Consider the following 15,227-nt stretch of genomic DNA (forward strand, 5'->3'; position numbering starts at 1 on the left):
AAAGATTCTTCTCGGATTTTTTTTTTCAGGGATTTCTTTCGGGATTTATCCTGTGATTTCTCCAGTAATTCCCCCCGGGAATTTTTTTCTGTGATTCTTTCAGTCGAGCTTCAGGCTGAGATTACTCTCAAGATTCCACCAGATAAAACTTCCAGAATTCCTTTAGAAAATGCTCCCGGCATTCATTTAGGGCTTTCTTCACGGATTGCTTTAGAAAATCTTGAACTGACATTTGTTCTAGTCAGCATTCCTTCAGGGATTACTGCTGAAATTCCTTCAAAGATCCCTTCCAAGATTTGTAAAGGACTACTTTAGGGGTTCGTGCTAGGATTGCTTCAGGGATTTCTCCTTGTATTCCTTCAAAGATTTCTTCAGCGAATCTTGCGGAAGTCTTTCAGGTATTCATGCCAGGGTTCTAGCTGTGGTACCTTCAAAGATTTTTCTCGGATTTTTAGCGTTACTCAAGGGATTTCTCCTATGAGTCCACCCGGGATTTTTTCAATTATTTTTCCAAGGAGTTCTGCCAAACTTCCTTCCGGAATTTCTTCCATGATATCTTTAAGGCGAAACTGGAAGCATTTCCGCACTTTTTGGTTTTCGATTTTTTATTAAATAACGAAGCAATATTTTCAAAATCGGTTTTCGTAAACAGTTAGAGGAAGGATCAAGGTATCCCTGATTTTTTTTTCAGGTGGAAAATGTTTTCCATTTTCAAGTAAACCATTTTTGAATGAAATTTCGAAAAATATGGTTTTTGGAAAATTGGTAAAAGTTTTACACCTGAAAAAAATCCAGAAGATAGCTCATCCTCCCTCTAACTGTGTATGAAAACCAATTTTGAAAACAATGCTTCGTTATATAATAAAAAATCAAAAACCAGAAAAATGAGAAAATGTGTCCAGTTTCGCCTTAAGGATCCCATGAGGAATTCTGAGTAGGATTTATTTTGAGACTTTAAAGAAACAGGGAGAAATATGCTTTTAGATGCACGTAGATATCTCTAGTAAACCATGACGTCATCTGACAGTCATTTTCTTATTCATCTTAAGCAGATACCCTCTCATTCACAAAATGAAGACTCATTGTATATATACGTTTCAGAATACAACGATAGTATAAAAGTTGTGCTGAAACAGAGCTTGAAAAAAAAAATCGGATGTTGACTTCCAATTTTTTTCGTGAAATTATGTTTATTTGATTGGAACATAACTGTTGATAATAAATTATCATGAATATTACAATTGTGGGAAACCTTGAGCATTAACGGGTTAAATGCATGACCTCATTTATACACAAATTTCCCTTTGTTTATGATTTTTTTTTTAATTTATGAAGATTTTTGATTTATGCGCTCCCAGGCAATGATATAAAAAGAGGTTCCAGTGAACCAAATGCAAGCTAATGATCACAGCTATTTTTAATCCTGTTACAACTGTCCACACCTAACAACAGTTTACCATGCTTGCAATGGTAAAAAAGTACAGCTTGTTTCATGCCAAATTAGACTTTTGGCTTGTTTGAGACAACCAAAATGTTTGTTCATTTTTCAATTATATATTTTCTTGATTTTGTAATCGAAATTAGTTACAAAAAATCCTATGTAAATGCTTTTTGTTTTAAAGAACATGTCATTTTCAAATAATCCAGATATGAACACATTTGAGGTTTCCAGTTAGCCTAGTTAGGCTATGGATCATCAACCCGGAGACGGCGGGTTCGATTCCCGTTTTTTCAACTTCCTGGACATAGTGTATCATTGTGCTTGCCTCGCAATAAACTAACTCATGCAATTGGCAGGCAAAGAAGGCCCTCAAATTAATAAATGTGAAAGTGTTCGAGTTGAAGAGAGGCATGCCCCGTTCCTGTGGGAACGTAGGGTCATAAAGAATGATGAACAAATGAACACAATTTAAAAAACGAAATTACTCTTTGATGTACGAATTTAATCAAGCACTTTTGGCGCAAAGGTCATTCAATTCCTGAAATGAACTTCAGCAAACATGCATCGTTCAAAATTAAATTTAATAAAAAAAACGACGAACATGCGGTAGATCTCATTCAACGGACCCCATAAAACATTTATTCACATGTTGGACGTCATTATGTCCGCTCTACATCATATGAGCTCATCGTACTTGAACCCCATACATCATTACTGGATGCGCGCGATGGCCGTCTCTGCCGCCGCCAGTCGCATTATTCGGAAGATAATTTCGATAAATATCAATTTCGGCAACTCCTTCCCTCCTGGGTTGCTGTGGCACGGTCCAGTTGTTTTGTGGTCATGGAGGTCCTTGAGGATCCCGAGAGAGGGAGAGACCCCGCTGGCTGCTCCGGTGCTCTACATCTACACCCCTCAAATGGCACGGCAGCAGTCGGCAAAAAAAGCCAACACCCAAAGGAGTTTATCGACATCTGTCATGATTTCAGATTACAACCGAAAAAAAAAAATTACTTATGCCCCGAAAAAAACTAAACATAATGAGTTGTACCTGGCTGTTGTAGTGTTTCACGGGGCTTACTGCCGAATGGCGATCATCCCCCCGGTGAATTGCAACAAGCCGCATGTGCCATAAACGACGACAATTACCGTGCTGCTGGAGTGGCTGACTTGCTGGCTGACGGTGCAAGATGTTCGCCTTTTCTTCTTCCGTTCAGCAGAAGAAGGATCCTCAATCCGGTTTAGTCGGTTGCTGGCTGCGGCTTGCATAACCCTGGGAGAAGGGGGCCCATTGTGGCTGCCCCGTTCCAGAGGATGTTGATGATACTTATTATGTAGATTTTTCTACCTCCTCTACGGCGTCGTGGCAATGGAATGCTCTAATTTGAATGGATATTATCGGATGATTTTGAAAAACTCGCATGGAAGGTGATAATATTATGATAAAAGGTAGCAGATGATTCTGCTTTCCGACCGTTGCATGTTTTATTATTTTTGTGCTGGATAAATATACGTCTTTGGGTGACGAAGGAATATGTGCACGCTTGTCAAACATAATTATCCAATTGTGGTTTTTGGTAAACACAGTAATGAGGAGCCGATTCGAAGTGCAATATGTACTCACTTCTCGTAGGCTCGTAATGATTTCATTAAACTTAACGCTTCTATACCTAGGTGCCACAAAAACTGTTTAAGGCGGTTTACACACAAAGTGACTTAGCACTTGCCACACGTTATAGGAAATGCAAATGTAATAAATTGGTAAGGATAGCCCTCCCAAGTAACAAAATTAATTGTATAATGCTTTTGAAGTATTCTTCAACACCTGTCCTTTAAAACTATGCATAAACCAAATTGCTCTGCAACACGACATCAACTCAACCATAAACCCGCCATAAGACCAAAGAGGCCCATCCTAAGATGCTCTTGGAGAGTTGTTTTTAAATTTCTCTTAAAACTTGTTGTACTTCCCAAGTTGTCCTCAAGTCGAATTGCTCTCTCCTTGTAGAACTCTTCAAGTGCACGATAAAACGATAATAAATTTGTCAGTGTTGTTGCTGATGCAGCTTTTATGTCGACAGAAAAGTTTGATGAATTAAATTGAAATTAAAAACACAATAAAAATGACACATTATTGTAATCGGGATTAATTTATTACACAAATTGGAAATATTTCCGTGGTGTAACAAGGATGCCAAATGCCAAGCGAAATTCATCGTATATATGTTGCAAGATACTTCCGAAAATTGCAACGCGCTTCCATTATAACGCACTAATAAAATATTTAAAAATATTATTCCTGGTCATGCGAACATTGCTCATGAGTTTTCTCAACATGGCTTCCATTGAAATCTAGGCCGGTGGTCGGTCCATCATCGATGGTTTTAATCAACATCACCATAAGATCGTCTTAAATTTCTTTCAACTCATGCCAGAGCTAAAATCATAACTCAAGAATACTAGGATTTATAACGTTCTCAATGCAGCCTGGTTGGCCTCCATCCAGAACGCCTTAAATTTATTTCATCTTATGCAAGGGTAAGAAGTATTACTCAAGAGTACTCAGGTTTATAACGTTCTTGACATAGGTTTATGCAAACTCCGCCAAGAACGTCATAAAACATGTACGTCAAATTGTAAACAAACGATAAATTATAGCACCGCGGTGGATTTTGTGAATCTCGTCCGATGAATTTATTTATCATCCCGGTACCGTTGCCAACCCGGCAGACCTTTTTCGATAACCGGCCTTGATGCGGTGCAGTACCTTATTCCTCCGGTCAGCACTTCCAACAGGTAAGTAGTTGTTGATTTTGAAGATCGATGATTGGAACCCCGATTGCACGGGAAACGACGTCCTAGATGACCATATCCACCTCATTTCGAATGCTACAACCGGAGGAACTTGGCACTGCACCGCGTTGCGGTTGGGTTTCCGGGTAGGTGTTCTTGATTGGTAGCATTAATGGAACGATGAGAATCAAAATCTTATGCTTGAGTTTTTTCTTGTATTTTTCATCTACCAAACTGTTCTTATGCGAGAACAGTTACTCTTTATCAAGAACGGATGATTGAAGATAACTACAAGAACCTTATAAAACTGAAAATAAGTTCAACAGTTCTTGTTGTGTTTATGGTTTTATGAACTGAACCTCAAGTATTCTTGGAGGTGTTTTTAAAACCACATATTCACGAAGAATAGTTGTGCTCAGCTGAGATTCCGATAAGATCAACTAGAATATGCAATGTTCCGATAAAACTATCATAAAAACAAATAAAACCAAACAGAATTAAAATTGTTACTTGGGCTGTCTGGCCAATTTGTCTGTTGCTAGAATATTTGGAACGGTGGCAGAACTGTACACCCGCCTGAAACGTGAAGAAGTAAAGGTCGGACTAGTGGTGAATGCGGCTAAGACAAAGCACATGCTGGTAGGCGTGACTGAGCAAGACAGGACAAGCCTTGGCAGCAATGTTACGACAAACGGGGACCTACTACGGGGGCCTACTACGGGCCTTAGAAGAAACTGCGATCAAAAAAGATTCACCCCCGCACCAAATGTACCATGTACAAAACGCTAATAAGGCCGGTTCTCTACGGACACGAGACATGGACGATGCTCGAGAAGGACCTAAGCACTCGGAGTTTTCGAGAGACGCGTGCTAAGGACGATCTTCGGCGGCGGCGTGCAGGACAACGGTGTGTGACGGAGAAGGATGAACCACGAGCTCTCTGCACTCTACGGTGCACCCAACATCCTGAAATTGGCTAAAGCTGAACGCATACGATGGGCAAGGCATGTTTCAAGAATGCCGGACAACAACCCTGCAAAGTTGGTGTTTGTTAACCATCCGGTTGGTACAAGAAGGCGTGGAGCGCAAAGAGCACGGTGGGCGGACCAGATGGAGCGTGATCTGGCGAGCGTTGAAGAGCTGCAGCTCCAAATCGAGTATTATGGCGGCAAATGGTTGATTCAGTGTTTTCTTGAATTTGATGTTGAACTAAATAAACGAAATGTGTAAATGGGTGCGCGACATTAGGAATAAAGACGATAAGCATAAGTACGATAGGCTAAGTACGATAGGTATAAATACGATACAACCCAAACGCTTTCAGTAATGTTTTGCTGAGCTGAAGGGTCCAGCAAAACTTTTTGCTGAAGCTTCGGCAAAGTTTGCTGAATTTCAGCAAAACGTTGCTGGTGACCAGCGGAGCAAACAGAACGAATCAGCTAATTTCAGCAAATTGCATTCTAAAACCATCAGTTAGGCAAAATTCAGCTAAATTTAATTGGGACAACTGGCATAATGAACGTTAGGCGTAATGGACGAAAGACATTATGTATTTGTGATTGATTTAAAAAGATAATTATGCCAAACATCCTTTTCTGGGGAATTCGCAGGTGTAAATATTGGAAAATCGCGTCGGGGCGTATGGCGTAGTGGCTACACGTTTGCTTCATAAGCAGATGGTCATGGATTCGATCCCAGTTCCGGCACTTTCGTCAGTTGCTCTTTGCGCCATGAGAGCAGCCTCTTCTGAGCCCATGGCTTAAATGGACCCGGATATTTGGACATCGGCGAACGGCAACTCATAATGGACCCCCAATCGGACTGGAAAAAAGGAACAACCAACAAGCCAATACAACAACATCCTCGTGCTCATCATTCTACCATAGGGTAGAAAGCGAAGGCAGCGCAACAGCAACCAGATCGATGTAGTGTAATTCAAATAGAATACATTTAGGCGCTGTACAAATTGTAAGTACAGTTTCCAATTGGAATCGCCCACGCAGTGCCCTAGTGGACAAAAGAGCTGTAAATTAGGTTAAATGATTGAAGAATAAAAAAAATATTGGAACCTTTTTGGTGAAAGATAATAATCAAAACGAAAATTTTGAAAACCACGATGTCTATTGATGCATGTGAAAAAAGCTATAGCGTGAACACTGCTCGCTGAAACAGCATGCCTTTTTTGTTATTGTTTTTTCTTTACAAACTAATACTAAAACACATCAATTACTATAAAATCTAGCTCAGAGTTAAATATATATTTCTTTTTTCGAGATTTAAGTACCGTGGTTGGGGTGATAATTGGTCAGAGAGGGGCATTTTTTTTTATTATCGTACAAATTGGGCCGAATTGTTTCAGATTTTCATGAAACTTTTTCCACAGGCAGGACTCATAGATATATGAACAAAACAAAAATTGAGCAAAATTCAGGGTCGCCTATTTTCCCGGAAAACTCAGGTGGTTTTTTTTTTGTTTCCCCTGACACTACTGACTTTGAAAAATCATAACTTAAGAACGAAGCATCGCCGAAACAAAAAATGACCATATAATATGAAAAATGACCATATAATATAGGCTTATATGGTCATTTTCACATAATTGATCATAACCCAGTAACGAGAAAAAAGTACATTCCTAAAATTTCAGCGATCAAAACTTATAAAATTACATTCCCAAAAATATTTTTTTGAAAATTTTCCACGAGTTCAGACGTAGTTTTTCCGGCTTTTCTTTATGAATTTTCTCAACGGTAGAACATTTTGTGGAAAACTTTTTCCATTTCACATTTTTTTTTTGTATTCCTGAAAAAAATTGCTTTCATTTTTAAAAACTTTGTTTCTACGATGCTTCGCTCTTGAGTTATGATTTTTCAAAGAAAAGGCTTTTATGGCACCCCAATTAACATTTTGATAGCCAATCAGTCTTGAAAAAGTTCTGACAACCGCCATAAAACCAAATATTTTTAGTTTTGGTTTAACGAGGGTTTTAAAAACCTCTTATAGTCTATTTAGCTAAAAAATGTTACTTGGGACATTTGGACATTTTTCAACAAAATTGGCCATAACTAAAAAACGAAAGAAAAGTGCATTCCAAAAATGTCAGCGATTGAAGCTTATGAAATAACCTTCTCAAAAATATTTTTTCAAAAATTTTCCACGAGTTCGGGCATTGTTTTTCCGGCTTTTCTTCACGAATTTTCTCAACTGTGGAAAATTTTGTGGGAAACTTTTCCCAGTTCATTTTTTTTTATTTCTGGAAAAATTTGCTTTCATTTCGTAAAAAAACTATGTTTCTACGATGCTTCGTTCTTGAGTTATGATTTTTCAAAGTTAGTAGTGTCAGGGGAAAACAAAAAAAATCCACCTGAGTTTTCCGGGCAAATAGGCGACCCTGAATTTTGCTCAATTTTTTTTTTTGTTCATATATCTATGAGCCCTGCCTGTGGAAAAAGTTTCATGAAAATCTGAGATCCTTCGGCCCAATTTGTACGATAATAAAAAAATGCCCTTTATCAACTCGAATTTATCCTTCAAAAATCGCAATGCAAGGTTTAAAAATCTTTAAACTCGCGGTGTACGATCTTTATCCCATTCTGTTTAAGTTGGGACAAATCTTTGTCGCATTGGGTGGAATGTCACAGCACAACAAATGCAGGTTGCGACATTGTCGTTATTGTTGCACGATGGTTGCACCTCAACATATAGGGGAACTAACGTACTTTCGGCAGTTTTGTTGTCTTTATCATAGGGTTTTTTTTGGAACCTATTGAACTCAGAGTTGGCCTCAAATCCTTCCCAATCAAGCTGTGTTATATGCCCAAATTTCAAGCAATTTGGCCCACAAAAAAAACCTCCATGACGAGAAGAACAAACCTGCCGAGAATACCATTTGTTACCCTATAACCTCTTTCTCTCGTTTGTCAGGTGAAGATCACTGCATCTAGATTTTAGGACTGTTGTGATACACGCTTTTGCTGTGAGATACGCAAGTTATCTCAATAATATATTTTTGACTGAGATACCTTGGTATCGACTGAACTTAAGACAGGGTGGCCACTCAGAATGGCAAATAAAATTCCCGACTTTTTCCCGGTTTTCCCGGTAACTTTATAAAAAATTTCCCGATTTTAAAATGTCATAATTTACTGTGGATATATTTGTATAGCCTTTATTTCATGAAAATTTAAAGGAATGAATATTTTCAAAATCTAAAAGATTTATTATTATACTCAGACCTAGACACAGACGAACCTGAAAATAAGTTTCGAACTAATTTACTAAATATTTTGCTAAGTCATGTGCTGTATGATCTGTTTGTCTCGTATTCCATGATAAATAAAACCGACGATTTACAACAATAAAGTTACGACATTTTAAGAAAAGATTCGTAAAGTTCATAGATGACCAACTAATAGAATTTGGAAACAAAAATAAAGGGGATAATCTATATAATATTGAAGAAAAAAGTAATAGATGGATTTGTTAGTAAAATTCCAGCACTTTTTTTCCAAAGATTCTTGGCAAATTCGTTTGCGACACTAATAGGTAGTTAACATAAAAAAAATTCTAGATGGCCTTTTGGCGGATTATATGGAAAAACTAGTGAAAGAATTTTGGAAACTATTTCTAGGAAAATCTCTCATTCTGGCGAAATCTGAGTAGAATTTTTGATGGTCGTTCTTAAGCTTTTTCAACGGAATTATCTGACAAACCAACGACAAACTTTATGATAGAGTAAATGACTACTGCATGAAGTTTTCTAGAGGCAGGTTTCTAAGGCTGAAAACGTAAATTCTAGGAGAAATATATGCGATTAAAAAAATCATAGATTCGATCTGGTACTCGTCTAGTATTCGTTTATTTTTATCAGCAATTGCAATACGAAATTCTCAGAGATTTCGATCCAGGTAAGCATTTTCAAATATTTCAGAATTCCTTGAAAATTTGTATTTGTGAAAGTATTTCTCCTGAAAATTTATAAGAGATAAATCAATTATTTGATAATTCTTTCAAAAATCAGCTCCAAATAACTTTAAAGACTTACTGAATTTCAAAAGGTAGTTTAACTCAAACTTTATTTTCTATATTGTCAAGAATTTATTTATGAGTTTAACCAGGAGTTTCACTAGAAATTCATGTGAAAGTTTCGCCAGCGATTTTCTCTGCAATTCATTTCTGTTTTCTTTGAATAATCTATTTTTTTATAAGTTCACCAATAAAAACCGGAGAATACAGCATAAAACTTCATAAAAATGCCAGAAATTTATAAAAAAAAATATTAGAATTTATTTTATTAAATCTATTAAGCTTGCTTTAAGGAATTGCACCAGAAAATTATTCCTTTGAATTCTAGATAAGGTTTCTGATTACCTTTTATCTGATTTCTTGGAGGCTTTAAGTGACTTCGTTTTATGTTTTTTTTTTATGGGGGAAGTAATTTCTAACCATTACTGCCCATAATCGCATAGTTGACGTAAGCGCCAGTGTAGTGTAGTTTTCAGCTCACTTTTGAAATTTGAACAATGATTAATAAAAAGCTTTTTTTCACGTTGATGTCTAGCTAGAGGTTAGATCTTGTGCTCTATCGAATAAAACTGGTCACAATTATACACATTTGATAGATATTAGCTTGTGAGTGCTGACATTGTCAATGGTGGTTACGTCAACTGTGCGATTATGGGCAGATTATTCTACCATTAAATTTTGACGGTATTGGCTTAGCAACGTCTGTATCTTTAACATTAATTTTTACGAGTTTCCAGTACAGTTTCAACTCAACTTCCAAAGATATGTTTTTGAAATTCATAAAATATAATTTGTATTATTTTATGAAATTTAATTGATCTTCAAAATGAAAATATTGCAGAACTCAATCCTGGCAAACTCGGAAAATTAAGTCTTATGAGTAAGACACCCTGTATTACTAAACAAGTTTCTTTATGTATTCTTCCGAATGTGTTTATGGATAATGTTTAAATTGTCAGAATGTCATTTCACCAGAACTACATTTTTATAGTTTTCATTATAAATCCCTTCTGGAAATGATCAAAAATTTCTTGAAGCAATTCATGCAAGAAATCCATCAAAAATTTAATCATAATCCCATCCAAATTCTTCATGCACTTTAGCAAAAAATCGCCCAAATGCTCTATTTTAGCTGTTATCTTACAGATTGTAACATTATTCTGAAATTTACCAAGCATTTTTTAGATTTTTTGTTGTTGAGAGAGGAGTTATCTAAAAGCAGTTCTTTAATTGAAGCACATCTTCTAGAATTACTTTCAGATGTCGAAAAAAATTCAAAAGCCCCTTGATGTTTTCTGGAATACTTGCTTTCGGGGACTGCACTTCAAAATGGAGTTTAAAAAGTTGATTTCAAATTAAACATTATACACCCAGGCTTTTAACATCTATAGAGAAATAATAAATTTTAAAAGTTGTTCGAGAGTTTATGTCAAAAATTCCCGGTGACTAACGAGAATTCCCGAGCTTTTCCCGGTTTTCCCGAAATTCCCGACTGGGTGGCCACCCTGTTAAGACTACCGTCGTTCGGGGTGACATTGGTCCATCGATCCCACGGATTCAATGTAGGTCAGAGAATCCGACGGCGGATGCAAAGTATCTTAGAATTTTGTATTCTAGTAGTTTAGCACATAATATACATTCTCGTCGTATTCTATGCGTGCGGAATAGTGGCCCAATGACAACCCGCACGACGGTACCTTTTATTGATGAATAGAGAATCCTGAGTTACAGTGTGTGGGTTCCCCCATTCTGGCGAGACTAGCTTTATAAAGCCCAACACGTCCTTGGGGTAAGATCCACATGTTAGCTGGCACTAAGAAGGACTTGCCGAGAACTTTGAACTTACGATGGATGAGTGCACTGCAATAGCAGAGGATGTGTTCTGACGCTTCTCTCTCCTCGTCACAGAAGCGACAATTTGAGGTTGGGATTGCTCCGATCTTGTGTAGACGGTATCTGCAGGGGCAGTGTCTTGTTATTAGACCGATGTAGATGTTAAGATCCCTTTTGTTAAGACCTGATAGTTGTTGGGTCTTCTTGGGGTTTATCGTTACAAGCCTTTTGAATTAGCTCGTATGGGGAAGTGCATTCTAGTTTAATTTGGTTTGACTGAACATATATTTGTTCAGTTCCACTTTACAGAGCAGTCTGAGATCCCGCAGAAGGATCTGTAAGGTGTGTCATAATTGACTGCCATTTCCATCCAGTCACTTGAACTTTCTACTGCGGGATTTATGGCAAATTCATTTAGTATACTGAGGTAATCCATAACGTCTCCTGACAGCAGCGTTTTTGTTCTCTAAGAGCAGTTTTTTCCGCTTCCAGTTTTATGAATAGATCTATCCGGGGCAGGTGAAGCATTGCGTCTAGGGCCAAAGTGGGTGTGTTACTAACTGCACCCGTAATGGCTATGCAACCACTTAACCCTCTAATACCCAAATTTTTTATTTTGATCTAAATATCATTTTTCGTCATTTAAAATCGATTTAATCATGTTTTGGAAGATGATTCTTTTTAATTCTCGATTTCGTGAATTTCAGTTTTTGATTTTTCTAATTTTTTTTTAGAACATCCCCACACTTTTATATTTTTCCCGAAAGCCGATTAGGGGAACGGATTTTTTAAGATGAAAACATTTTGAGATTTTATGATTATTTTTGAAATATTATTATTTTAAATTTTTTTCACAGAAAATTTTATTTTCCGTGTAATTTTAAGGAAAATAATTTGAGAGTGTATTCGATTCCCTTAAATGATTAAACAAGGATAGAATGATTTGGGAAAAATTTGAAATATGTTAATTGTAGCGATTCAATACAAAATAAACAATGACATCTAAAAGGTGACTAAAACATCAATTTTTCAATGATTTTTAAAAAATGTAAATACGCTTTAAAATACATCAAAAACCATTTTGAGATATACAGAACAGTCCTAAATATCAGCCAAAAATATAAAAAAAATTGATTTTCCACGAAACAAAAATTACAAAGATGCTCAATACCCCGTCTAAAGGCGGGATTGGGTATTAGAGGGTTAATCAATGACATGTCAGCAACTCATAACAGTTGGATGACTTAAAAACTCTTGTTCGAAATAAATCGTTAAATGTTATTTCACGGAACGAATCGAAGGTTATAGAGTGTTTTCGACATTCGCAAAAACAATAATCTCACCTGTGATATATCCTTTATGCTGAGCGTGGTGCCGGCTCGGGAACACAGGTACGCCAACAGTACATCCTTCCAATAGGATCGGTATGAGATCAGCCCCAGATCGGACAAAGGTTTTTCCGGTGATCCAATTTTTCCTTCAACACGTGTTAGCATGTAACCTGGAAGGAGAAGAAAATGGGCGAAACATTTCATTAGGCATTGCATTGCATCAAATGGGTTTTACATTGGTAACAGGTTCAGTTGCAGCAAAACAGGTCTCAGCTTCCCAGACACCCATCCCGTCACGCGGGACAAAAATGCGTAAGTTTATTTGCACAACAGATTTATTTTTAACGCCCATGCTGACAAACACACGATTTCGCCAGCCGAAGTAGAACCAGTCACGCGGAGTCCAACGCGTCTCGGTTGTCACCCAGAAGGCCGGCGGCGTCACAGAGTCACACTAGATGCACAGGCACGTGACGACGACGACCACGACAACGGTTGTTGGTGGAGACATATCTATCTTCTAGGCACTACCTACGCCTAATTTTAGCAGCAGTGTGGTGTCTGACAAGGAACCATTCTTGACATTCTCGGCCGTCGAGTAATTGTTGTACAGACGTATAAATAACTTTCTGAGGAAAGTTGTTCGTCGTGGTCCGTAGCCACTGGATTGGAAGGTTTTACGCCGTGTATAGAGTACGTTTCAAAATGATAGGATTTCCCTCAGAAATCGAGATTCTGCATGTTTCAACATATTATTACATATTGGGTCTCCAGTTAGCCTAGTGGTTAAGGCTATGGATCGCCAATCCGGAGACGGCGGGTTCGATTCCCGTACCGGTCGGGAAAATTTTCTCGACTCCCTGGGCATAGTGTATCATTGTACTTGCCTCATAATATACAAATTCATGCAATGGCAGGCAAAGAAAGCCCTTCAATTAATAACTGTGGAAGTGCTCAAAGAACACAAAGTTGAAGCTAGGCAGGCCAAGTCTCCGTGGGGACATCGAGCCATAAAAAAGAAGAAGAAAAAGAAGATTATTACATTAGTTCTTTTTTATTGAGATTTCCAGCACAAGAAAGATTCATCTTTTAATCGCAAAACAATTAAATAGACTTGAAGAGGTTTACAAAACCGCCATAAAACAAATTATTGATTTATGGCGTTTTTGTAAACCTCTTCAAGTCTGTTTTGCGATTAAAAGATGAATCTTTCTGGGGCTGGAAATCTCAATAAAAAAGAACTAATGTAATAATCTTCTTCTTCTTCTTTATAACTCTAATTTTGAAATCAGAACCTCTTCGAGTTTGTTTGTATAAAATGTGTTACTTGAAAAATATTGTAGAGAAATCACCCACACACCAGTCGCACAATCCTCGAGCCGAAAACGCAGTGGTTCAAACACCATAATTCACATTGGATTAAGTGCAACCGCGCTTTAGAAGTGCTCCGCGATGCAGTTCTTTGTGAAAGGAAACCGAATCCCCGCCATAAACTCATATTAAAGCCGAGATTTATGCACTACTGAATGGACGCAATATGTACTCAACTTGCAGGAAGCGACGACACTCGTATTGCTCGAAATATGGCGAGCCTGGGTCGACTTGGAACCGACAGAAAACCGGAGCAACAGAGCAAGTAATGTTCTCCATTTTTGGGTTGCTGCAACAATTTCCGCCAAATCGACTACCCAGGCAACTCAGTTCGGTGTCGGCAAAGCTACAAAGGAATGTTAATTTAATGAATTATTTGCGTCTTTGCGACCACATTTGTACGGTCATGCCCTCTGCAAAACAGCACTCACTAAGCCAACCAACCAGCGTGGAATTACCCGTTTGTTGTCTGGGAGGAGGTGCAGGTGATCGCTCACATACTGCCGTAATTCTGCAAAGTGACGTAAGCGCCATTTAAAATATCGATATATTTTGGTATATTATACATAATATCAGGTTCAAAAATAACACTGTAGTATGCCTGCTGTATTAGAAAGCGAGATTTAGTCGTAATCTATAATCTATGGAAAGAAACTTAGAGGATGAGCAAAAGCTTTATGCATAATAACCAAAAAATGGGCCAAAACTATCAATGTCGCTTACGTCACTTTGCAGAATTACGGCAGCATAGGAGATTGCGATCTTGATGCGCTTCCAAGTGGATCAATAAATTAACGGCGAGAAACATGGTGTCACGTTGGTCGTCGGATATTTGCCAAAGAAGGACATCTTAAATGCGGAAGGAGTTGAAAGTGGTATATCTGTTTTGAGAGTGACGCGAATGGAAATATCATTCTCAAATTTTCAATAAAAAATATCAGCTTTGAAAGATAAAGCTCATAATACCGCATGGCATTGTTCATATGGACATAATACTGAACAAGTCGTGTTTCCATAGTTTTGGTGCTCAACGCAGAGAAAAGTTTCTACTCAGTGACTGAGTTGGTCTCTCGATTTCTGAGTAAGACCAACTCAGTCACTGAGTAGAACATTTTCTCGGTGAAGCATATAAAAGTAGCAAAAAATAATCTAAGATATTTGTTTTCGGATGTGCTAGGTCATCCAAACTGTCCAAACAACATGAAGCTTACGGATTTAATAACCAAAGTGCGATACGTAATATCGTACCTTAACCAGTTACGATATGTAATCTAGCATGTCCATTGATTTCTCTAGGTATTCCATTATGGATTCCTCGAGATATTTCTTCAATGGACTTCTCTTAGACTTCCTCTAGGAAGTCCTAATAGATTTCCACCAACAATATCGGCAGAGATTCCTCCAGCAACTCCTCCTAGGATTTCTCTGGAAAT

General features: G+C 37.7%; 1 protein-coding gene across 1 annotated transcript in view; it reads right to left on the bottom strand.

The window, feature by feature from the left end:
* LOC109409271 (histone acetyltransferase KAT7) overlaps positions 1 to 15,227 on the bottom strand; it is a 386,484-nt gene that overhangs the window by 83,274 nt on the left and 287,983 nt on the right. The window contains exon 7 of the mRNA XM_062850827.1: positions 12,436 to 12,593. Coding sequence (XP_062706811.1) covers positions 12,436 to 12,593 — 158 coding nt within the window. The remainder of the gene's footprint in view (positions 1 to 12,435; positions 12,594 to 15,227) is intronic.

Source organism: Aedes albopictus, chromosome 2 (assembly GCF_035046485.1).
Source record: "Aedes albopictus strain Foshan chromosome 2, AalbF5, whole genome shotgun sequence".
Lineage (NCBI taxonomy): Eukaryota > Metazoa > Arthropoda > Insecta > Diptera > Culicidae > Aedes > Aedes albopictus.